Raw genomic sequence first — 23,584 nt, 5'->3', positions numbered from 1 at the left:
AAATCAGTATAACATACTCTCTTTAAAGGGGTATTATTTAGACACTGTATATAATTTGGGCACTGCATAGTGGTACTAATCTGCCTCTATATGGCTCTTTAATTGTGTATGATTTGTGCCATTTTGCATTTGGCACCTTTTGGGATCATTATTTTGGCTCTAGGCAGCAGCATTATATAATTGGAGCACCATATGGTGATTTATTGGATATTGCATACAACTTGAACACTATATGGAAGTGTTACTTTCGCTCTAGATGGCAGTATGTGAATATTTTTTGGACACTGCACTATATGGCAGTATTATTTCGGTACTATATGAAGGTATCACATCCCCTACATCCCGGGATCCTCTAATGCAGTGATGGCGAACCTATGGCACGGGTGCCAGAGGTGGCACTCAGAGCCATTTCTTTGGGCACTCAGACCATGGGTCCAGGACAGAGTTCACTAAATAGGACCAAATCCACCTGTAGTCCCAGGCAACTTAAGAGATGCTGCTCTCAGCGCTGTTTTAAAGCAACATTTCATTGGCTGTTTGGAACTGCGGTAAAAGTGAGAAGGTGTTTACCGAACTGCAATGTCTTTGGAGCTCATCCTACTGGACCCATCATTCTTTATCTACAGAGAGACCCTGGAGAGAAGCTACAACCAGAGTCTGCTTTTGCATTCCTTCTTTCAACTGTATTGGTAGCCTCAGGTGGTTCATACGATTGAAAGATAAGGAAGAACAGGTAGCAATAAGTTACTGCTTAAAATGGCATGTTGGCACTTCATGGTAAATAAGTGGATTTTGGTTGTAATTTGGGCACTCGGTCTCTAAAAGGTTTGCCATCACTGATCTAATGCCTCATATACATGAATTTATTGTCTATTCAAGTATCCATACCACTATATAGTAACACTGGCTTTGGCAAATAACCAATAGGATGCTTCTAATTTGGATGGGATTGCTATTTAGGCAATTGTCTTCTATAGTAGTCTATATAATTGAGTTCTATATAACTGCTATAGGAAACGATATATCAAGCTTAGTGCTATAGGTCAGGGATGTGGGTGACCCTATTGTACACAGTGATTATATTAGAAGGATTTGCACTTCTTGGCTTCTTCCTCGGAGGTTCTTTTTTTTTTCTCCGCTCTGAGTCATTACTCTTCTCCTCCCTGTCACATTCTTCTCCCACTTTCCATCCTTCCCTCCTCCCTGTACAGTGGTACCTCTGCTCCCCCTTGTAGGGCTCTGCTCTCCCTCTATTACTATAGGAGATCCCCAGCTGTTAATATGTGATCTGGGCTCTCGGGGGCAGAGTTCAGGGGGTGGGTGTGTTGTGTGGCACTAGCCGGGCAGGAGGAGGGTGTGTGTACAGGGCTATGGAAAAAGCAGCAGGGGTGTGCACTCGCCCTATAGTGCAGGGTGTGTGTGTGTGAGCTTTCCCTTTGAAGAATAGACATCTGCAGCTTGTGGGTCAGGAATGAAGTGCAAGCCTTTCAGGACAGCGGACTAAGAAAACAGCACACCGGATATGCTACGGGTATGACAGACCCTGGATCTGTATAGAAACTTCATCACCTATAGGACTATATGCGACAGGTGAGACCTCTACATTACCGTAGTAATAGCGCTCTATAGCATTGCCGGACACTAATGTGTACATTATGACACCACCAGAAGGAGGCGCTGCAAGGGATGGAGCCAGATCTGAATCTATCATTGGATGATTTCATCCCCCCTCACCTGCAGAAACAGAACCGGACCCACGATGGACATACGGTAAGACTGGATTTCTTATATAAAGAGTTAGGGCTCATTCACATAGACACAGTTTTTATTCCAGATTCCAGGATTTATCCGCCACATCAGTTTTGACACTGGACATCATTTGTGTTTTGCCATCTGATTTGTCTGTACATAGGAGCATCCGCTGAATCCCAATGTCCTCAGTAGTGTCCCACTAGATGTGTGTGAACGCAGCCTTAGAGGGAAATCACACGTAATGTCATGTCGCCTGTGGAATTTGTTAAGTCAGGATTGTAGCTGCCCATAGATACAAAGCGTCACTGCCCATCAGATTAACATTCCAGTATTTATTATGGGAGAGGGTGACCTTAGCATTTTGACCTTTGCTATGATCGGAGTAGTACATCAGAATGGTACATTTACTATTATGGCAGGAGCTCCTTTGCATAATTCTCCCCATGGAGCATTTCCTGAAAACAAAGTCTCTTCAATTAGTGGTATGTTAGTCATTGGACAACCCGACTGATTTGGACTAAGCGCAGGATTTAACATTCAAAATTGTGACGCAAGCCATGCACTTACATGTAGTCTCCTCCAAAATCATGACAATGAGCAGAGAAAAGTCATATTTAACCAGAGATGAGTCAAGTTTAGAAGCTGAAGGTCAAATATCAATTCAGCTGCCCCTATCTTCAGTTCTGTAGTACCCGGAAATGAAATCTGACGTCATATTAAACGCAAGGCTTGTGGTTCTGTGATCTACAGAACCGGAGATATGTAGAAAAAAAAGGGATTCGATTTTTATCTAAGGTCCACATTTGCAACATTGTAGATCGGAGAACCACAAGCCTGATGTGATCTGAAAAATGAGATCATTATCTTTAATATGACACCAGTACCATGTTTCTAGGTGATATAGAGCTGAATACAGGATCATCTGGAGTGTGTTTTCCTCTGTAACCTCTAAACTTGACTCATCTCAGACAAAATATAACTCTTCTCTGGTCATTTCCGCTTTTGACTTTGGAGAAGATTTTTTTTCAAAGGTGAACAAGTGAGATTTCTTTATCACACATGAACATTTTTGTTGTGCCCCTAAGGTCACTAATCAGCACTGAGGTCAGGATAATTTCTGAGGTTCACCAGTCTAAGAATAGAGGTCTCTGGATGAGATATTCCCTCTTCACAGTTTCTTATTCTTATATCATCCAGCAGGACGGCAGTAGTGAGGGCGATTTCGTCTACAAGGCCACATTGGTGGTGACTGATGATATCCTGGACAGTCCCAGCCCACAGAAGGAGAGGCGCTGGATCCGCTATGAGGGCATTGGACCAACAGATAAAGATGGGATGCCCTTCGCCTCCAGATCTGTAAGTCTGCACCTTTCCATAGCCATAGACTAAAGTTTTTATGTTCTTCTCACACTGGACTGGTACTACCCGTTCTGTAGAGATCACTTTTCAGCCACTGTTAGCAAATGCAGGATAACAATCAATGTTATCAAAATTAATATAATGCAAGATATACAGTTCTCAATAGGTGATATCACACCTCCTCCCCCTCCCTGCACAGTGACCTCTGCACAGGTCACAGAGCATGCCCACAACACTCTCATAGAAGTGATTGAATCATCTCCATTATACAGGTATCCATGTATCCACTTCTGTAAAGCACATTTGTGATCCTATGTTAAACAACATGTATCAACCATCAAAATCCAATATGATAATCCAGGGACACTTACTCCTAGATCCAGGCACTGTGACTGAGGTAATCCTCTTATATTTGTTATCCATGGCCTCCTTGCTACTAGAATCAAGCTTTCTAATCATGCTAATGAGCCAGAATCGTTCTTCTTGAGCCCCTCCATGCAGCAGCTTCATAAGCAGTTACACTGAGCACTTCTCCCTCTCACTGTGTGCTGAGATTACATTAGAAAGGGGGAGGGTGAGACGTACTCCTACGCAGTGTAACAGCCTGTGAAGCTACAGCAAGGTTGAGCTCAGGTAACAACACCGATAGCCCTTCTGGCTCATTAGCATAATTCTAAAAGTTGATTTAGGAGGAAGAAGATTACCATAGTCATGGTGCAGGGATCTATGAGAAAGTGTACCTGGTTTATCATGATGGATTATGAGGGTAAATTTCCTTTTAACTACATCCTTACATTCTCTTCTAGAGCGTGGACAAGCCCCGGGAATGGTACAAGAACATGTATAAAGTGCTGCACCAGATGTCAGGTCAGTGCTCACTTAGGGGTACTACACAGAACCCCAAAAAATTCAATGTATAATATGACATCATCAGAGACATCCCTTTAAAAAAACACAGCTATTTGGTGTAAGAGTAAAAAAGTCAGTTTGGACTAAATTTTGCCCTTTTTTCTTTAGATTCTGAGGATAGTGATGGAGAGAGTAAACCAACAGACCGCCATAAAGATGCATCCACTGTATCTAATGCATCCAGGTAAGTGACCCAGGTATATATTACATACATAGGTATGTAGGTCCCTATGTAAGGGTAAGACAGATTGTACTTGAACGATATAGAATGGTGTCAAATAGCAAAAGAAATTAAATCATAAAAAAGAAATAGAATGAAAAAAAACCTTTTCAAATATGTTATAAAAATAATCATAAAAAATAAATGAATGAAATCGCTGCACAACATTACATATTTATATTGAAGATTACTGATGTTTCTCCGTAGGCTTTTTACAGATCAGAATAAAGATCAGTCAGAGCTGGAGGATGGGTCCAAAAGAACAAGTCAAGAACCTTCCCGTTTACATATAACTGTGCAGTCCAGTATTAGGACCCCACCAAGCAAGTACAGCAGCACCCTCAAGATAGAGACATCTCCAAATACGGCAAAACCCCGCACCGCTACTCTACCATGTCCGTCATCCCATCACCCAGCACAGACATCTCCAGATTTCTCCTCCAAGGTGTCACATTTTATCCCTAACTCCAATATCTCACAGTCTTCTCAGCACCACAACACCCAGCAGTCTCACCGTGTGCTGTCCAGTACCAGCAGCAACCCATGGACATCAGAACCAGGACCACGTCAAAGCTCACAAAATATCATGGAAACAAGTCTCAGACAGAACTATAACTATTCCTCCTCTGCAAGACCCAGCTCTGGTAAACAAAGTATAAATCCTACCTCAAGGAAGCCCCGGAGATCTTCCACCAAGTTTCTGGTAAGATATTCTACCAAGGTTATGGTTATATCCTAAACCAAGTTACTGGTAAGGTCCTCCATCAGGTTTCTGGTAAGATCCTCCTCTAAGTGTCTGGTAAGATCCTCCCAACAAGTTTCTGGTAAGATCTTCAACCAATTTTCTGGTAATATCGTAATTCAAGTTTCAAAACTTCACCAAGTTGCTGGTGAGATCCTCCACCAAGTTACTGGTGAGATCCTCCTCCAAGCTTGTACTGGATTTATGGGACAAACCCCAGGTCAGTGATGGCAAACCTATGGCACGGGTGCCAGAGGTGGCGCTCTGAACCCTCTCATTGGGTACTCGAGTTGTTGACCCAGCGCAGAATTCACCAGACAGAACTTAAGAGATCCTTCTGCAGGCCCAGGCAGCCCACAAACATCTGGGTCTACCTGAGACTGCAGGAAGAGAAGGTGTGAACAGGGTCAGATTATCATTGGAGCCATTGAAGCTCCTGTTCTTGGCCCCACAATTGTTCCTGTTCAGTGGGTTGTCAAGGGAAGCTCCTGTGAATTTTCTTTCTTCTGTCAATGATATTGGTGTCCTCAGGACCGCTGAAAGCTGTGCTATAGCACTGAGCAAGAAGATCTTGATAAGGTACTGCTAGAATTGCAGTGTTGGCACTTTGCAATAAATAAGTGGGTCAAGTTTGCATTTTGGGCACTCGGTCTCTAAAAGGTTCTCCATCACTGCCCTAGGTTGTACTTTGTAAAGAATACAGCAAACAGTCATAGGGTTAATATAACCCATGGTTTCCAGGATTTGGTATTGATCCATCCTTAGGATAGGTTGTCTGTGCCATATTGGGGGTCTAATACTTGACACCCCCAGTGATAATATCCATGCGCTCCAAACGCTTGCATGATGTGATGTACTGCCCCAGTACATGAGGGGTCTGCGCTGCTCCTATAGGACTTCATAGACTTCCTAATCCATCTTCTTCCCATTATCCATCAGGAGCAACTGGAGAACGATTTACGTAATTTCACGGAAGAACTGGACAAGGACTTGGAGGCACGAAAACAGCAGAATGAGCTGACACTAGAACAGTGCGAGGTAAGACACCCCAGACCCTCCAGAACTGATCAGTGGGTTCTTTATTTATATAGCGCACACAGATTACGTAGTGCTGCACAAAGCATGACAAATTGGTCCCTGTCCCCATGGGGCTCACAATCTTAACAACCTAACAGTATGTTTTGGAGTGTGGGAGGAAACCGGAGGACTGAAAGATGAGATTCTTATCTTTAATATGACATAAAACATCTTTGTAGGTACTATAGAACAGAAAAAATCTGAAGTGACACTAGGTAGAAATTAGGTGAGAAGATGAATATTGGTGAGATTTAACATAAAAAAGGGAATTGTAGAAAGGACATTTCAGCCCCTACCTGAGGGGGTGGTAGTTTAACTGGGTACAACCTGATGACAGGATCCCTTTAAGGTTCCTGGACCCTGGTGCAAATTCTGTTCCAGGGCCCTCACCGTCCATGTGTCACTTATAATACTGGGCTCTTCTGTGAGTCCCCTCAGTCTCCAGGTAAGACCTGGTTGTACGTGTGGGTAGATTCCCTTTACATTGACCGTATACATGATATCCACTGCTGTACAGTATATTGTGCACCCTATCCCTGGACACATCTGTATACCCGTCCTCTCCCCTAGCACTGGGGCTGGGCTGCCCTTATCCCGCAGTCCGTGTGTTTTGGCACTTGCACGTTCCAGAATGGATAATATTACGTGACTCACTGACTTTTTGTTGTTTTTGGGTCAATGTTTCCCTAGTTCCATTGTCTGAGGTCCTGGGTATTTGCTATAGATATTCCTTATGTCATGTGATGATAGGTAGGGGGGATTGGACATATATATATAAATAGGTATATGATACATATGTATATGTAGATTGTTCATATCTGGTGCCCGCTGTTCCCCTGCTGTGGACTTTGGCATCATACTTGCATGGCTGCCAGGGTCTGCCCGATAACCCGCTCTCCAGGGACAGCTCTGTGATTATACTCAGTCACATGTGACATTTTTCACATAGACGTCACATACCGGACCTTGTATGGGAATGGACCCATATTCAAGCTATAACCCATTACTGACTGATCCGTGTAGTTTTTGCGACTCTTCACTGTGACTTTTGCAGTTGTTATTAAAGTGCACCTTGTGCCTTATGTATCTTTATTTTCCAGATGTTCCGTGCTTTTTACTTTTCACTTTTTTTGCTTATTTTTGTAGCTTTTTAGGCGCAATTCAGCAGCTGCTGTAATGTGTTTCAAAACGCAACCAAAACGCCACAAGTGACCTCACCCTTTGAAGTCACCAATAAGAAAAAAAATTTTTATGCAAAAATGTATTAATTTTCAAAAAACAGGGACCTGTCACCCTGATAAACGGCACTAGCAGCTCCTAGTGCTGCAACAGACCCAACTGTGTTACACTTCTAGTGTTATCAGAAGCCTCCAATAATGCTAGCAGACACTGTTGCGAAGTACACTAGAAACACCGGACCGTGCTCAAAGCGGTTTGGCGTATTCATGAGGGGGTGGTCCGAGGCACTGCCTTTTCCCCAGACCGCCCAAAACTGTTCACGTGAGACACAATCCCAGCGCAGATACCTGTTAAATACCTGTCAAAGCCGTGCAAATCCCAAAAACAGCGCACAGTCTGACGAAAGTGCGATCCGTGACCCTTAGTAAATAAGCCCCCGTTGTGTAATTCTCTCTGTATAGTGATAGACATTGTGTAATTCTCTCTGTATAGTGATAGACATTGTGTAATTCTCTCTGTATAGTGATAGACATTGTGTAATTCTCTCTGTATAGTGACATACATGTATAATACACCATGTGATTGCTCAGATCTCTGGGTCTTTGTCTCTTTGCAGGAGCTGATCCTCCAGAGATGTTCCTCCCGTGCAGGTGAGTCGGGTTTCGGGAAATGCAGTGGAATTTGTGTGTAACCAATATTCATCTATTCAAGATACAATAAGAGATTATAGATGAATGTTCTGCTGTGTAACAGGAATCCACTACTTACACCGTGTGCAACGTGCTGGACCGGGCAGGAGACGGGTCACTGGTCACATGGGACTGATGGGGGTTTCCTCCTTCTCCCTCCACTCATCCTACATGTAACACCTCAGACATTCTAGAACAGGATGGTTTACTGGAAATACATTCCCTATAGTTTCATAATTAGTACCTTGTATTCCTGGTGGTCTAGTGCAGGGGTAGGGAACCTACGGCTCGGGAGCCAGATATGGCTCTTTTGTTGGCTGCATCTGGCTCTCAGGCAGATCTTTAATAAATAGTGATGGCTGCTGTGTGTCTCTTAGACTGATCACTGGACACAGGCAGCGATATTACCGCTGCCTGCATCCTTTGTACGACCCAGTAGTGAGTGGAGTAGTAAACCCCCTGGACCACAGCAGACAATGATTTAAGCAATGATTTAACACCTGGGACCGGAATCTAAGTGGCACCCGGTCTTCACCAGAGCCCGCCGCAAAGCAGGATGGTTTTGCTGCAGCGTGGTACCAGCAGGTCATTCCACAGGCATGACTTGTCCACGTTGGCAGCCAAGGTCAAGGTACAGGATCACTAGGCAGTCTCGTGGTCAGGAACAGGCGGACGGTCAAGTCAGGCGGCAATGGTGCGAGGTTGGGGACGGAGCAAGAGGTCAGGGCTGGCAGCGAAGGAGCAGAATCAGGAACAGGTCTGGGGTCACAACGGGAGGTCAACACTTTGGAAAGCTTCTTCATAGACATGAAGCACTAAAATCTGGGGGGGGGGGGATGCTGGGAGCCACCGGTCTTTGTAGGAACCCGGTAAGTGGGTTGTGCCAATCAGAGCTGGCCAGCTGGGACAGGAGCAGGAACGTCGAGAGGTGAGTGAGCTCGGAAAGGGGCACCACCGCATACAGGGGCATGGATGTGCCTGCGATCTGAGAAGTAGATTGCAGGGGCACCTGTGACACTGGGACTACCTATCTACTTGGGGGCATGTGCATATTGTACGGCTCTTACGGAATACCTATTTAAAATATGTGGAGTTCATGGCTCTCTCAGCCAAAAAGGTTCCTGACCCCTGGTCTAGTGGTTAATTCCTTATGTTCCTGGTGTGGTCTGGTGATCAATTCTTTGTATACCTGCTAGTCTGGTGGTTTGTGATCTGTATTCCTGGTGGTCCAGTGGTTAAAATGTTTTGTTCTTGGTGGTCTAGTGGTTAAAACTTTATGTTCCTGGTGGTCTAGCAGTTAATGCCTTGTGTTCCTGGTGGTTAGTGCTTTGTGTTTCTGGTGGTCTTGCAGCCAATGAATTGTGTTCCTGGTGGTCTAGCAGTTAATGCCTTGTGTTCCTGGTGGTCTAGAAGCCAATGAATTGTGTTCCTGGTGGTCTAGCAGTTAATGCCTTGTGCTCCTGGTGGTCTAGTGGATAATGCCTTATGTTCCTGGTGGTCTAGTGGATAATGCCTTGGCCCGGATTTACCAAAAATAATGCAAACTGCACCAGTTTGCCTGTGGAGTGTGCAATGTGTAACGGATTCATGAAATGTGTCACCCGTTCTGCATGAATCTGGCGCCCCCTGCACTGCTCCCACAGAATGCATCAACTCTTTTTTGGTGCACCTTTAACATGGGGCATGCAACACACTTCTGTCAGACACTACATGATAAATGTGGCGCACTGTCCGACTAAGCACCGGAACGCCACTTCTCGGACACTTTAGAAATACCTGTGCAAGCAATTTGCTCTAAAAAGACAGTGCCAAGTCAGAAAACTTGTAAGAAAAATTGTCCCATTTGTCCAGCTTGTCTGACTGGGTTATTTTAATTCAACCAAAAACACAAATGCCAACACACATATTTAACCCATTAGTCAAGAGTTAAAATGTAATTTTTATTTGTATAATATGTTTATAAGTGTAGCAAAAACACTACCGATCAGCAACAATGTGTATACAAAAAACACAGCAAGAGTGGCTGATTAGTTTAGCTACACAAGTACCTGACATGTTCTACTATACACATGTGTGAGACACAGACATCAGCTACACAAGTACCTGACATGTTCTGCTATACACATGTGAGACACAGACATCAGCAACACAAGTACCTGACATATTCTGCTATACACATGTGTGAGACACAGACATCAGCTACACAAGCACCTGACATGTTCTGCTATACGCATGTGAGAGACACAGACATCAGCTACACAAGTACCTGACATGTTCTGCTATACACATGTGAGACACAGACATCAGCTACACAAGTACCTGACATGTTCTACTATACACATGTGTGAGACACAGACATCAGCTACACAAGTACCTGACATGTTCTGCTATACATATGTGAGAGACACAGACATCAGCTACACAAGTACCTGACATGTCCTGCTATACACATGTGAGACACACACATCAGCAACACAAGTACCTGACATGTTCTGCTATACACATGTGACAGACACAGACATCGGCTACACAAGCACCTGACATGTTCTGCTATAACATGTGTGCATCCTGGAGCTGTTGTGTCTCTCACACACAGGCTGCAGGGGGCGCCAGCACCAGGAAGCACATCATTATACAGCGTCACATCATTATACAGGCTGCAGGCGGTGTGACCACCAGAATGTATAGAGGGAAGCCAGCAGCAGGTGTCACATCATTATACAGGCTGTCAGTCAAGCACTGAGGGTGTGGCTGTGCCTCCCCCTCATGAATAAGCTGGACAGCTTGAATATGCTAATGACTCATTGGACATTTCACAGGTCATTTGCATACAGCTTTAGGACCTCATTTACAGGCATGTAGAGGGACAATGAAGGGATAGAGGCAATGCTCTCTAATGCCAGTTTATGAAAATATATTTAGTTCAGGGGGTTATTTTGCCTGACGGGTTCTCTTTAAGATAAGGATTGCGATCTCAGTAGGATATAGGGACTTTTTGTGGTATAATCAGTCAGTCACTGTTGTACCTCACACTGGCAAAAAGACAATCTTTAGTATATACTCCTGATGTGTCCGTTCACTACACTGACTGTTATGCTATTCCGACCTGTGCTGCGCTATCTCAGGACTACAGGGCGAGAGTCGTCTCTAATTGGCTATATTGCCCCCTGTCAGTGTCTAATAAACCATCTACATCACGTCCTGTTGTGGGACCACACACACTCTCTAATGCCCTACTTACCTACATTGTTGATCACTAACATGATGTAGAGATACTGTTTGGAACACTAGTCCCTATTATATCACCTCACTACCTATTGCTGCACATTATAAGCACTTTCACAGCCCCCCCCCCCCCCCCAACAGGTATCGCCAACTAGTGGCGTCCTCATGGGGGAAACGGGGCTGTATAAGACGCCGAGCGTCTTCTATCAAGCCTTTTATTAGCTATCATAGTGACGTCAATCGTCTGTTACCACCAATCCGGTCGGTATATCTTGTTATATACCTGTTAGACCCGTACTGGCGAATTGCAGAGGTTTGATTGGGCAATACTTTTGGTCCTACTCTCTTATGCGCATGCGCTCATACTTATAAGTTCTTTCTCAAACAGACGACACACAGCCCTTGCGTGTATAATTAGGAAATTCCATGTATCTTGACCTAAGTTTCTGCGCATGTGTGAGGTGTTAGTTTATGGATCACCTAGCTCTTATACGGAGCAACAGTTTTTTTGACAATACACCTGCACTCGGACTTAGGCTTCATTGGCGCCGGGGGAGAGCGCCTCTCACCCCCACCACTTTCTTAGGAATACACAGCGCACGGCGCCATATTCTGTAGAAAGAAAGGACATGTCCTATCTTTCTACGGGCTACGGAACGGTACGGTGCCGGACGTGTGCTGCACCATGCCACTCCATATGGTGCCACACGCCCATTGCCGGCCTATGGGGGATGTATATACGCCATACGGCCGTCTCAACGTAGCCTTATACAGATTATTCCTATAGATGATGATCTGTGTCTGCGTAGGGACTTAGAAATATATTTCTTTATTTGCATTTTATCCAATGCGCCTGCGTAGGGTGTTATTTTATATTATGCTTGGCGACAGATGTCTCAATTTTAGAGAGGAGACTATCCGAAATGTCTATGTGTATACGATGTTTGACTATCAATGTGGCAGTTAGAGAGAGGAAACCATCCAGAATGTGTAAGTGTATAAATGTATAATTAATCTGAAAGGAATAGATAACATCATCTATGACAATGTATCTCTATTTATATACAGGGTATATATATACAGAATTATCCACTTAAATACCCTGGAGACAAACTATAGAGAAGCTCAGTTACAGTAAATTATATATATATATGTGCTACATATGTGTAATGTGCTCCTTATGTCTAGTGTTCGTTAATACAAAGTAAAAAAAAAGATATATATAGGTCACAGAATCCGTATTAGATGAAAGGTGAAAAAGTAAAGCCTTGATTTAATCCCTTAGGACTGAGGCTCCGCAGTCGATATCTTCATCTTGCTTCAGGTTGAAGCAATTGATGATCCAGGTTTCCTTTTCTTGGGCCAATTTTAGAAGCATCAATCCCCCAAAAACGGAGGTGATCTGTATTCCCACCATGTCTTAAGCGTATGGGTGTCTTTCCCCGTCCTGGTGGTACTTAGGTGTTGCTGAGATTCTCCTCCTGAATTCTTGCAGCGTTTTGCCCACATAGATTTTCGGATAGTTGCACTGTGCTACATATACAGCTCCAGTTGTTTTGCAATATATGTGAATATCGTAGCTTTTGTTATCTGCCGGATTTAAGAATGTTTAAGAGAGTAGGACCAAAAGTATTGTCCAATCAAAACTCTGCAATTCGCCAGTAAGGGTCTAACAGGTATATAACAAGATATACCGACCGGATTGGCGGTAAGAGACGGATGACGTCACTATGATCATTAATAAAAGGTTTAATCGAACACACTCTGCGTCTTATACAGCCCCGTTACCCCCTGAGGACGCCACTATTTGTCGAAACATGTTGGTAGTGAGGTGATATAATAGGGAATAGTGTTACAAACAGTATCTCTACATCATGTTAGTGATCAACAATGTAGGTAAGTAGGGCATTAGAGAGTGTGTGTGGTCCCACAACAGGACGTGATGTAGATGGTTTATTAGACACTGACAAAGGGCATAAGTGGATGGTCTATTGCAGTGGTGGCGAACTTTTTAGCAACCAAGTGTCCAAACTGCAACCCAAGGCCCCCTTGTTTATCCCAAGGTGCCAACCAAAAATTAAAGTAGTAACTTATTGTTGCACTGTACATGGAGAATTGTGGGGCGGAGGACCTCCAAAGATAATTTGGCCCTGTCCACACATTCTCCCTCTTCCTACAGTCCCAAGCAGCCAAGTAAGTATCACTTTAAAATATCACTGAAAGCAGCATATTTTAAGTTGCTTGGAACTGCAAGAAGATTCGTTAAGTCCTGTCTGATGCGCTGGGGGGGGGGGGGGGGCTGGGTGCCCAAAGAAAGGGCTCTGAGTGCCGCCTCTGGCACCCGTGCCATAGGTTCGCCACCACTGGTCTAAATTTCTGCTAGTCTGGGGCAATAAAGGTGTAATGTGATGATGTTTTTTATCCTGGGCCTAGTGTATCTCTGTTAGTCTTAAGTGAAGACTTGATATATTGTACTGATATCCATTATTCCTGGTGGTTTAGTGCATCTCTCATAGATGATGGAAGATGACATGATTAGTGGTAGGGTATAGTGATATCTGTTATCCCTGGTGGTCTAGTGTATCTCTGGTAGTCTGGACTGATGGTAGTATATAATGATATGTATCATCCCTGGTGGTCTTGTGTAATTGGATTGAAATTATGATGTCAAAACCAGACCTGGAGTCTAGAGACTGTATCAGTATTCAGCGGATAGGAAACCCCATCTTCCGTGCTGTGTCTATTAACACGTGGCCCCCAGAGTGCAGCTCTGGGGGTCTTCATATTACTTAATGCAATGCTGCTCGGGAATAGAGAAGGGGAGATAAGTAAATCTGCATCTTGTTTTCTCAGTAACTTCTCTATGGAAATATAATCGTGTTAATAAGGTGAAGCGTCTCCTGTAGAATTTCCATATGGAAACATTTCCCATGGATTAACCATCAACAGAGATGATTTATGGGGCTTAATGTATAGTGCAGCTGTCAGAGGGATCACTGATCCCTATAACACATGACTACACACACGTCACACTGCAGGCTACGACCTTAGTCACACATGGAGTTTTTGATGCAGTTTTTAGAACCAAAGCCAGAAGTGAATATACAAAGGGAAAAATACATGGCGAGAACTTTTACTTCTCCTTCCTGCTGGATCTGCTCCGAGCGTTGGCTCAAAAACTGGACCAAAAGCTCTGTGTGTGATTCCAGCCCAATATTGACCAAATAAATGGAAAGTAAAGATTTTCGCTGAACTGCGTCATTGCCTTTAACAAAGAGGCTCCAGTACTAAGAAGTGATATAAAGAATATGCAAAAACATCCATTTGGTGGCCACTAGGGGTCTCATTGGTCCATAATTTTGCGCCCCTTTAATAAGGGTCTGTAATGTATCTGCGTTTTAGATAATTATAATCTGACCTTGTGTCCAGTAGGTGGCAGTCCTGAGCCTAAAGTGAACAAATCCAGAAGAGACTATAGACAGGAGCAGGTAAGAGACCGAATATCAGGAGTCACAGTGACGGGTGAAAGTTTATTGGCCGCAAAGTTGTGGTGGTAAAAATCCTACAAAAAGAAACAAAATGACATTTACATAGAAAGTCGCTTCATTTTTCAATTAATTTGCAATGAAACGATGACAAAATATTATTACTCTGTGTAGGTGGATACACTTCTATAGCACAACTGTTGGGTCCTGTTCACATGTAGCAGGTTTTTGTTGAAATTTCAGCTATTCTTCCAATAATGTCAATGTAGCTTGCAGGAATCCAGACCTGTACATTAAGATTTAGGGAAATACTAAAAATCTGCTGGGTGTGAACAGCTACCTTATATACTCGAGTATAAGCCTAGTTTTTCAGCACAAAAAATGTGCTTAAAAAACCCAAACTCGACTTATACTCGAGTCAAAAAAATAAATATATCTAAACTCACCTTTCCGGTGACCCCTGTATATCTTCTGTGCGATCTGTCTGGCAGCGGCGGCAGGCTATATACACTGGGGCAGGGTCTGGCAGGCTATATACACTGGGGCAGGGTCTGGCAGGCTATATAAACTGGGGCAGGGTCTGGCAGGCTATATACACTGGGGCAGGGTCTGGCAGGCTATATACACTGGGGCAGGGTCTGGCAGGCTATATACACTGGGGCAGGGTCTGGCAGGCTATATACACTGGGGCAGGGGCTGGCAGGCTATATACACTGGGGCAGGGTCTGGCAGGCTATATACACTGGGGCAGGGTCTGGCAGGCTATATACACTGGGGCAGGGTCTGGCAGGCTATATACACTGGGGCAGGGTCTGGCAGGCTATATACACTGGGGCAGGGTCTGGCAGGCTATATACACTGGGGCAGGGTCTGGCAGGCTATATACACTGGGGCAGAGCCTGGCTGGCTATATACACTGGGGCAGGGTCTGGCAGGCTATATACACTGGGGCAGAGCCTGGCTGGCTATATACTGGGGAGAGTGTGACCAATGCATTTCCCACCCTCGGCTTATACTCGAGTCAATAGGTTTTCCCAGTATTTTGCGGTAAAATTAGGGGCCTCGGCTTATACTCGGGTCGGCTTATACTCGAGTATATACGGTACTTATTATATAGTTTCGCTTCTTTTCATCTATAAATGTTCTCCCTTATTCCCCTGTTTTCAGGACCTGTCACCGGTTGGGAAAGCTCTGGTAAAGTTCGACTTTGTGGCAGAGTCAGAAAAGTGAGTGAGTACAACTCCACCCATCATCTCATAGTATTCTCATGTAGCATAGATACAAATATATATTGTATATATAATGGTTGTCTGCTTTATAAGAAATACTCTTTAATGGATGGGTCTCCAGTATAATACTATATTATGATCAGTCACAGTCAGTAAGAGGCTCCTTTACCCCTGCACAATCATAACACCTTGTAGTTACACCCAGTAGTAGGTAAGTATCTGTAATATGGGGCTGTAGGAGAATGTTATAGGAGACAGATGATATGGAGATTGATGAGAAAAGACAAATATGAAAGATGATAAAGATTTATAGATAGATGATAGAGGCAGAAATATAAAGTGGATGATAGGAGATGGGTACAGTAAAAGAGAGATAGATCAATTGACAGATGGATATATAATACATAAGATATAGAAGATATATAGATATGAACGATAGATGCATGAATGGTGAAATAGACAAATTATAGGAGATACATAACTAGACAGATAGATGATAGATATATATACACTCACCGGCCACTTTATTAGGTACACCTGTCCAACTGCTCGTTAACACTTACCGTAATTTCTAATCAGCCAATCACATGGCGGCAACTCAGTGCATTTAGGCATGTAGACATGGTCAAGACAATCTCCTGCAGTTCAAACCGAGCATCAGTATGGGGAAGAAAGGTGATTTGAGGCCTTTGAACGTGGCATGGTTGTTGGAGCCAGAAGGGCTGGTCTGAGTATTTCAGAAACTGCTGATCTACTGGGATTTTCACGCACAACCATCTCTAGGGTTTACAGAGAATGGTCCGAAAAAGAAAAAACATCCAGTGAGCGGCAGTTCTGTGGGCGGAAATGCCTTGTTGATGCCAGAGGTCAGAGGAGAATGGGCAGACTGGTTCGAGCTGATAGAAAGGCAACAGTGACTCAAATCGCCACCCGTTACAACCAAGGTAGGCAGAAGAGCATCTCTGAACACACAGTACGTCCAACTTTGAGGCAGATGGGCTATAGCAGCAGAAGACCACACCGGGTGCCACTCCTTTCAGCTAAGAACAGGAAACTGAGGCTACAATTTGCACAAGCTCATCGAAATTGGACAGTAGAAGATTGGAAAAACGTTGCCTGGTCCCGATTTCTGCTGCGACATTCGGATGGTAGGGTCAGAATTTGGCGTCAACAACATGAAAGCATGGATCCATCCTGCCTTGTATCAACGGTTCAGGCTGGTGGTGGTGGTGTCATGGTGTGGGGAATATTTTCTTGGCACTCTTTGGGCCCCTTGGTATCAATTGAGCATCGTTGCAACGCCACAGCCTACCTGAGTATTGTTGCTGACCATGTCCATCCCTTTATGAGCACAATGTACCCTGTAACATCTGATGGCTACTTTCAGCAGGATAATGCGCCATGTCATAAAGCTGGAATCATCTCAGACTGGTTTCTTGAACATGACAATGAGTTCACTGTACTCAAATGGCCTCCACAGTCACCAGATCTCAATCCAATAGAGCATCTTTGGGATGTGGTGGAACGGGAGATTCGCATCATGGATGTGCAGCCGACAAATCTGCGGCAACTGTGTGATGCCATCATGTCAATATGGACCAAAATCTCTGAGGAGCTTCCAGCACCTTGTTGAATCTATGCCACGAAGAATTGAGGCAGTTCTGAAGGCAAAAGGGTGTCCAACCCGTTACTAGCATGGTGTACCTAATAAAGTGGCCGGTGAGTGTATATAGACAGGAGATAGATGATCAGCATCTTCACCCGGACATTCAACCAAGGGGTATTAACCCCTTCCTGACATGTGACGTAATAGTACGTCACACGTCGGGTGCATGGAGAGGGCTCACGGACCGAGCCCTCTCCATAGCCGGTAAGTCTTTGCTGCATATTCCAGCAAACACTTACCGGTAACACCCACGATCAGTGCTAACACCGATCGCTGGTGTCAACCCATCCATCACCACTAGCAAAGCTGTTGGCAGCTTAAAAAAAAATGGCAACACATGGGTGCCGCCATCTTGGCAAAGATCGTCGCTCCCCATGATCGTCCACGGGTGGCCGAGGCTGTCTCGCTTTAACCCATTTACCCATTTAGTACAATCTGCGATTTAGCACATTGTAATGAATGAGGAGGGAAACCACCATGCTGTAGTATGGAAGTATATGGTAGGATCGATCAGACAACATAGGGTTAAAGTACCCTAGGGGGTCTGAAAAATAGTAAATATAAAAATGAAAAAAGTTTTAAAAAAAATGACAATAGAAAAACCTAACAATTCAAATCACCCCCCTTTCCCTAGAACTGGTATAATCTAAGTAAACAGTAAAAATCATAAACACATTAGGTATCGCCACGTCTAAAAATGCCCGTTCTAGCAAAAAATAATAACGGCTTTTCACTGCGTTTAACCCCGTAATGGAAAATAGCGCCCAAAGTCGAAAATAGCACTTTTTTGCCATTTTGAAAAATATAAAAAAATTCAATAAAAAGTGATCAAAAGCTCGTACAGTCCTAAAAATCATAGCATTGAAAATGTCATCAAACGTTACACAAAATGACACCAAAAGTTATTAGTGCCAGAAGATGGCAAAATAAAAAAAAAAAATTTTTTGTACAGGAGGTTTTAATTCTTTTAAATGTATAATTTTATTATAACACCTAAGAATAGAGTAAACTTGTCATTTGGGACGCACAGTGAAATCTGTAAAATCCAAGCCCACAAGAAAACCACACAAATGCGTTTTTTGCAATTTCACTGCATTAGGAATTTTTTCCCGCTTTCCATTACTTGGTATGGAATATTAAATACCATAGTTTTGAAGTGCAATTTGTTACGCAGAAAACAATAAAAAAGTTATAGATTTTTGAAGGTGAGGAGTAAAAAATGAAAACGGAAAATCGAAAAAGAGCTGAGGTGGGAAGGGGTTAAAGGAGCAATACATCCTCTGCCCACAGTCTACATGCAGGGGGCCCCCTTTAGTACAGGGGGCCCTGGGCAAATGCGCAGTTTTCTGCCCGGTAACACCGACCCTGCCTGGAACAAGCTTGTAATCCAAATTACTTTTATTGAAACGCAGACAATTAATTCCACACCCCAAAAATATCCAGCCCCTTTATTTCTTCAACATTGTGTTATACAAGTTTGTGACAGAGGGAGGTACAGTACAGTAGAGGGAGGGGAGGGTCACATAATGCTTGTATTCAGAAATTTTGCTTGTTAACCAAGTTACAATTTTTGTAAAATGCAAAATGCTTGCTGTACAAGGTATCACTGTGGTCTGCTGCTTTACATGCAGTGATTGGCTGCAGTAGTCACATGGATGTACGTGATGTCATCACTGCAGGACAAGGAAACAAATACCAGCGAGGGGGGGGGGGGGGCAATGGGTCAGCAGTGCTGGATCAGAGGAGTATTTTACAGTCGGTTTACTGGCAGTCCCCAGGTTATATACAAGATAGGGTCCTTAGGTTTGTTCTTAAGTTCAATTTGTATGTAAGTTGAAACTGTATATTTTATAATTGTAAATCCAGCCAAAAATTTTTTTTGCCCCAGTGACAATCAGAGTTTCAAAATTTTATAAATAAAACCTCATTACAGACACCTTACAGCTGATCATTGTAGTCTGGGACTATAGTAACATCCAGAGAGCTTCACCAGAGGTCACAGTGGGCAGAGAGATCCGTCTTTAACTAGGGGTTGTCTGTAAGTCGGGTGTCCTTAAAGGACATCTACCACCAGGATCAAGCATTGTGAACCAACATACTTATATGCTGGTGTGTGCCCCCTCTGCGACGATTTGCACTTGTTTTAGCATCTTATGCATTTGATTTTTTAAAAAAAGGCTTAAAGAATTATGCAAATGAGACTAGGGGGCATAGCTGTTAATTGAGCCTGGAGTCCCTCAGGTTAATTTGCATAATTTTGAAAGCCTTTTCTTGTATCAACAAGGGCATTAGAAGTTAAAAGAAGAGCGTATCCTGCCGGAGGGGGCACACACCAGTATGTCGTTGTGCTTGGTTTACAATCCTTCATCCTGGTGGTAATGTCCTTTAAGTAGGGGACCGCCTGTAGTTGTAATTTTTTTAATCCTATTGCATCTCTTACACATTTTTTAAAAAAATGCATGAAATCCCCTTTAATCTAGGATCACATAACCAAACAATTCTTATAATCCAGCCCTACAGGACATTTCACAAAATCTTTCCTTTCAGAGAGATTTCCCTGCAGCGCGGGACTACCCTCAACATCCTGAAGCAAATAGATGAGCACTGGCTGCTGGGAGAACAAGATGGAAGAAGAGGCCTTGTCCCGGAGAGTTATGTCAGGGTCAGTGGCGATGTACACATGTCCTCCGATTACTGCTCTGTCTCATACTGGACACCAAAGAAATCACAGGGTCTAGTTTGGTCAGACATATAAATAATAATAGTAATAGTAAATAATACTAATGATCATGAATGGCAATGAATGATCATGATGATCGCCTCCTAGGATCAACTTATAATGTCTGATCATCTCTTTATAATCACGACCCATGATCAACTCATCAGGACATGATCAACTCATAAGCCTGGCCTGAAGTACCGATCCTGACATGTTCTCTCACTATACATGAAGCTTAAACATGTAAAACCATCCTAAATAGTTTACTCTGTTATCAGCTCATTATGACTGATCGGCGCACAATGATTATAATACATAATCGAGGCGTAATGACTGATCTAAACTTAGTGGCTGAGTCACAAATTATAATAAGCTGTGATAGTGAGTTGATTAGTCATGACACGTGGTCCTACGTTGATTACAAGACACAATTCTCATGCTCTGACATCAGCTCTTAAGCCTGATCATTGATCATTCTCATCTGGTGACTGATCAAATCGTATCTCATTATCAACTTGTCATGCCTGTTCAACTCATCACAATGGATCGAATAGTCAAGTCATAATTATAATAAACTGTAATCCACCCCAAAGCATGAAAATTACATAAGTATAACAGTTCCAATTATCAACATGTGATGCCTGATCAACTCGTCATGACTGATAAACTCCTAATAATCGTAATAAACTGCAATTGATTCCTGTATTCCACCCAAAAACACAAATGAAGGCACGATCATGTGTCATTATCAACCTGTAAGTTATTAACTCATAATGATCATCCTCTTTTAAGACTGCGTTCACATGTGGCGTTTACATTGTGTTATGCTAGGAAGAACAACAGCTAACGAGAGGGGATTTGCCTAATTACATTGCTGTTTGCATTTGCATTTACAAAACTCAACGGGGCACATTTACTTACCCGGTCCATTCGCGATCCAGCGGCGCGTTCTCCGTCGAGGATTCGGGTCTTCTGGCGATTCACTAAGGTCGTGCGCCTGATGTCCACCAGGTGTCGCTGCTGCGCTGAAGTCCGCCGGAGTTCACCATCCTATCCTGGGTACAGGTAAGCGCGTGTCAAGCAGCACATTTTAAAAAAAAATACTGTGTTTTTTCCGAATCCGGGTTTTACGACGGCCACGCCCCCCGATTTCCGTCGCGTGCATGACCCCCATTGTAAACACCACGTGTGAACGCAGCCTAAGTCTGATCATGTTCATCAACTCGTGATGCCTGATCAATTTATCGGGATCATGCGTCTTATCAACTCGTAATGACTGATCAACTCGTATCGATCATCTTCCATTATCGGTACATAATAGGGATCTGGAATTCATCTTTTTAGGATTACTGTTCTGTACTGAAAATTTTTTATATGACGTCCGTTGTAATGGTTATTTGTTATTATGACTATAGCGACTCATCGCAGTCTGATCATCCTGATCTATCAGTCATTGCTTGCTTGTGCCTGCAGGTGCTCTCCCCCGGCCAGCAGGAGGCGCTGGACACCCCGCAGCTCTCAGGAATTGCCCTGTATGATTTCCCAGCAGATTCTGATGCGGAGCTTCCATTACGTAAGGTAAGGGCAGGTCCCGGTAATAATATAACTCCGCTGCCTGTCAGTGCTACATGTGTAAACAAACAAAAGAATCCATAGCAACAGGAATTACTGACAATCGGCGTCTATCAGGAGCCATTGTGCCGCAATTCTGTGGTGACATTTTCTTGTATTCTATTTAGAATAATCCGGGGATGTTAATTGTTATATTATAAGAGACGCTGAAATGTTTTGTCTTCCTAATTTACCGACTTGCATCGCATTCAGGAACAGCACAACATAGAGCAAATTGTAACAGTCATGGGGGGGGGGGGCAGACGCTGTTACGGGGGCTGCAGTGGACGACGCTGTTATAGGGGGGCACTGTGAAGAACGCTGTTATAGGGAGGCACTGTGAAGAACGCTGTTATAGGGAGGCACTGTGAAGAACGCTGTTATAGGGAGGCACTGTGAAGAACGCTGTTATAGGGAGGCACTGTGAAGAACGCTGTTATAGGAGGGCACTGTGAAGAACGCTGTTATAGGGAGGCACTGTGAAGAACGCTGTTATAGGGAGGCACTGTGAAGAACGCTGTTATAGGGAGGCACTGTGAAGAACGCTGTTATAGGGAGGCACTGTGAAGAACGCTGTTATAGGAGGGCACTGTGAAGAACGCTGTTATAGGGAGGCACTGTGAAGAACGCTGTTATAGGGAGGCACTGTGAAGAACGCTGTTATAGGGAGGCACTGTGAAGAACGCTGTTATAGGGAGGCACTGTGAAGAACGCTGTTATAGGGAGGCACTGTGAAGAACGCTGTTATAGGAGGGCACTGTGAAGAACGCTGTTATAGGGAGGCACTGTGAAGAACGCTGTTATAGGGGGGCACTGTGAAGAACGCTGTTATAGGGGGGCACTGTGAAGAACGCTGTATTGGAAGTGATATGGCTGTAATGAGCGCTGTGGCCGGCCTGGCAGTGATATGGGGGCGCTGTTATAAAGGAACGGTAGTTGTCTCTATTATGAGGTACTGGACTATACTGGTGATTGGACTCCATATAAGGGAGAGTTTCCATCATGCATGGCGGCTGCACTTCTCATGTATGTGGGCCCCTCATTCCCAGCTGTCTGATATACATGACAAGATTTGCCTGCAGGGCCCCTTACTCCAGTTTCATAGTTAATGGTTAATAAATCTGACCATTGTATAGGGAATAGAGAGGATCCATAGAGAACGGGTCCTGACATCAGTGCTGGGGGGTGGACATACCATCATCATGTGCAGCTGCACGGGGCCTGGAGGGGACAGGGACACTCGCTGCCTTACAACATGTTCAGACACTTCATTTCGAGGCAGGAATATCAGAATTTAAGGAACAAATCGGAAATAGTTTGTGCTGATTCAGATCTACAGGACCAGCCTTACTGAAGGTAGACTACCCCCAGCACTAAGCGTTACAACCAGGTTGTGATTAAGAGTTCGGAAAGAATTCGGAACTTGAGTGTGAGTGACTTGTATCCTCTGTGTGTTCTGTATCTCTGGAATAACGCTACTACTTATAAAAGGATACTCTCAGTTCTGGAATTTCTCTACCAATTTTACCCAGGATATTCCCAGTTTAATTTGGATGCTAATGAGGCAGTTGGTGCACCCAGAAAGTATCCTCGTTACCTGGAGCCCATTGTTCGCCCCCCCCCCCCCCCCCTCACGTTTCTTATAAGACAAATCTCCTTCTTATCTAATGGACAGGGCAGTGATCCAGCCAGGAATATCAGCGCTCCGGTAGCTGAGGACAC

At 43.8% G+C, this 23,584-nt stretch overlaps 1 protein-coding gene and 1 long non-coding RNA gene across 8 annotated transcripts in view; one reads left to right on the top strand and one right to left on the bottom strand.

The window, feature by feature from the left end:
- The first annotated feature begins 1,174 nt into the window (after window positions 1-1,174).
- Window positions 1,175-23,584, top strand: part of SORBS3 (sorbin and SH3 domain containing 3) — a 35,457-nt gene continuing 13,047 nt past the window's right edge. Inside the window, exons 1-12 of one of the 6 annotated variants that reach the window (XM_072149335.1) lie at window positions 1,175-1,590; window positions 1,672-1,770; window positions 2,953-3,108; window positions 3,918-3,978; window positions 4,129-4,204; window positions 4,448-4,943; window positions 5,922-6,020; window positions 7,855-7,888; window positions 14,582-14,640; window positions 15,805-15,863; window positions 20,080-20,194; window positions 21,725-21,829. In XM_072149335.1, the coding sequence (XP_072005436.1) occupies window positions 1,582-1,590; window positions 1,672-1,770; window positions 2,953-3,108; window positions 3,918-3,978; window positions 4,129-4,204; window positions 4,448-4,943; window positions 5,922-6,020; window positions 7,855-7,888; window positions 14,582-14,640; window positions 15,805-15,863; window positions 20,080-20,194; window positions 21,725-21,829 (1,368 nt within the window). In that variant the 5' untranslated portion in view covers window positions 1,175-1,581. Of the gene's footprint in view, window positions 1,591-1,668; window positions 1,771-2,949; window positions 3,109-3,917; window positions 3,979-4,128; window positions 4,205-4,447; window positions 4,944-5,921; window positions 6,021-7,854; window positions 7,889-14,581; window positions 14,641-15,804; window positions 15,864-20,079; window positions 20,195-21,724; window positions 21,830-23,584 lie in introns of all 6 variants that reach the window. The other 5 variants (XM_072149334.1, XM_072149333.1, XM_072149331.1 and 2 more) reach the window with 5 other exon arrangements.
- Window positions 12,348-23,584, bottom strand: part of LOC140128011 (uncharacterized) — a 36,538-nt gene continuing 25,301 nt past the window's right edge. For both annotated transcript variants that reach the window (XR_011855095.1, XR_011855096.1), the window contains exons 3-4: window positions 14,571-14,714; window positions 12,348-12,742 (exon numbers count right to left, since the gene is read on the bottom strand). This is a non-coding gene — a long non-coding RNA (uncharacterized lncRNA). The remainder of the gene's footprint in view (window positions 12,743-14,570; window positions 14,715-23,584) is intronic.

Source organism: Engystomops pustulosus, chromosome 4, assembly GCF_040894005.1.
Source record: "Engystomops pustulosus chromosome 4, aEngPut4.maternal, whole genome shotgun sequence".
Taxonomy (NCBI): domain Eukaryota; kingdom Metazoa; phylum Chordata; class Amphibia; order Anura; family Leptodactylidae; genus Engystomops; species Engystomops pustulosus.
The sequence above is the reverse complement of the archived record's forward strand: the minus strand, read 5'-3'. Positions and strand labels throughout refer to the sequence as shown.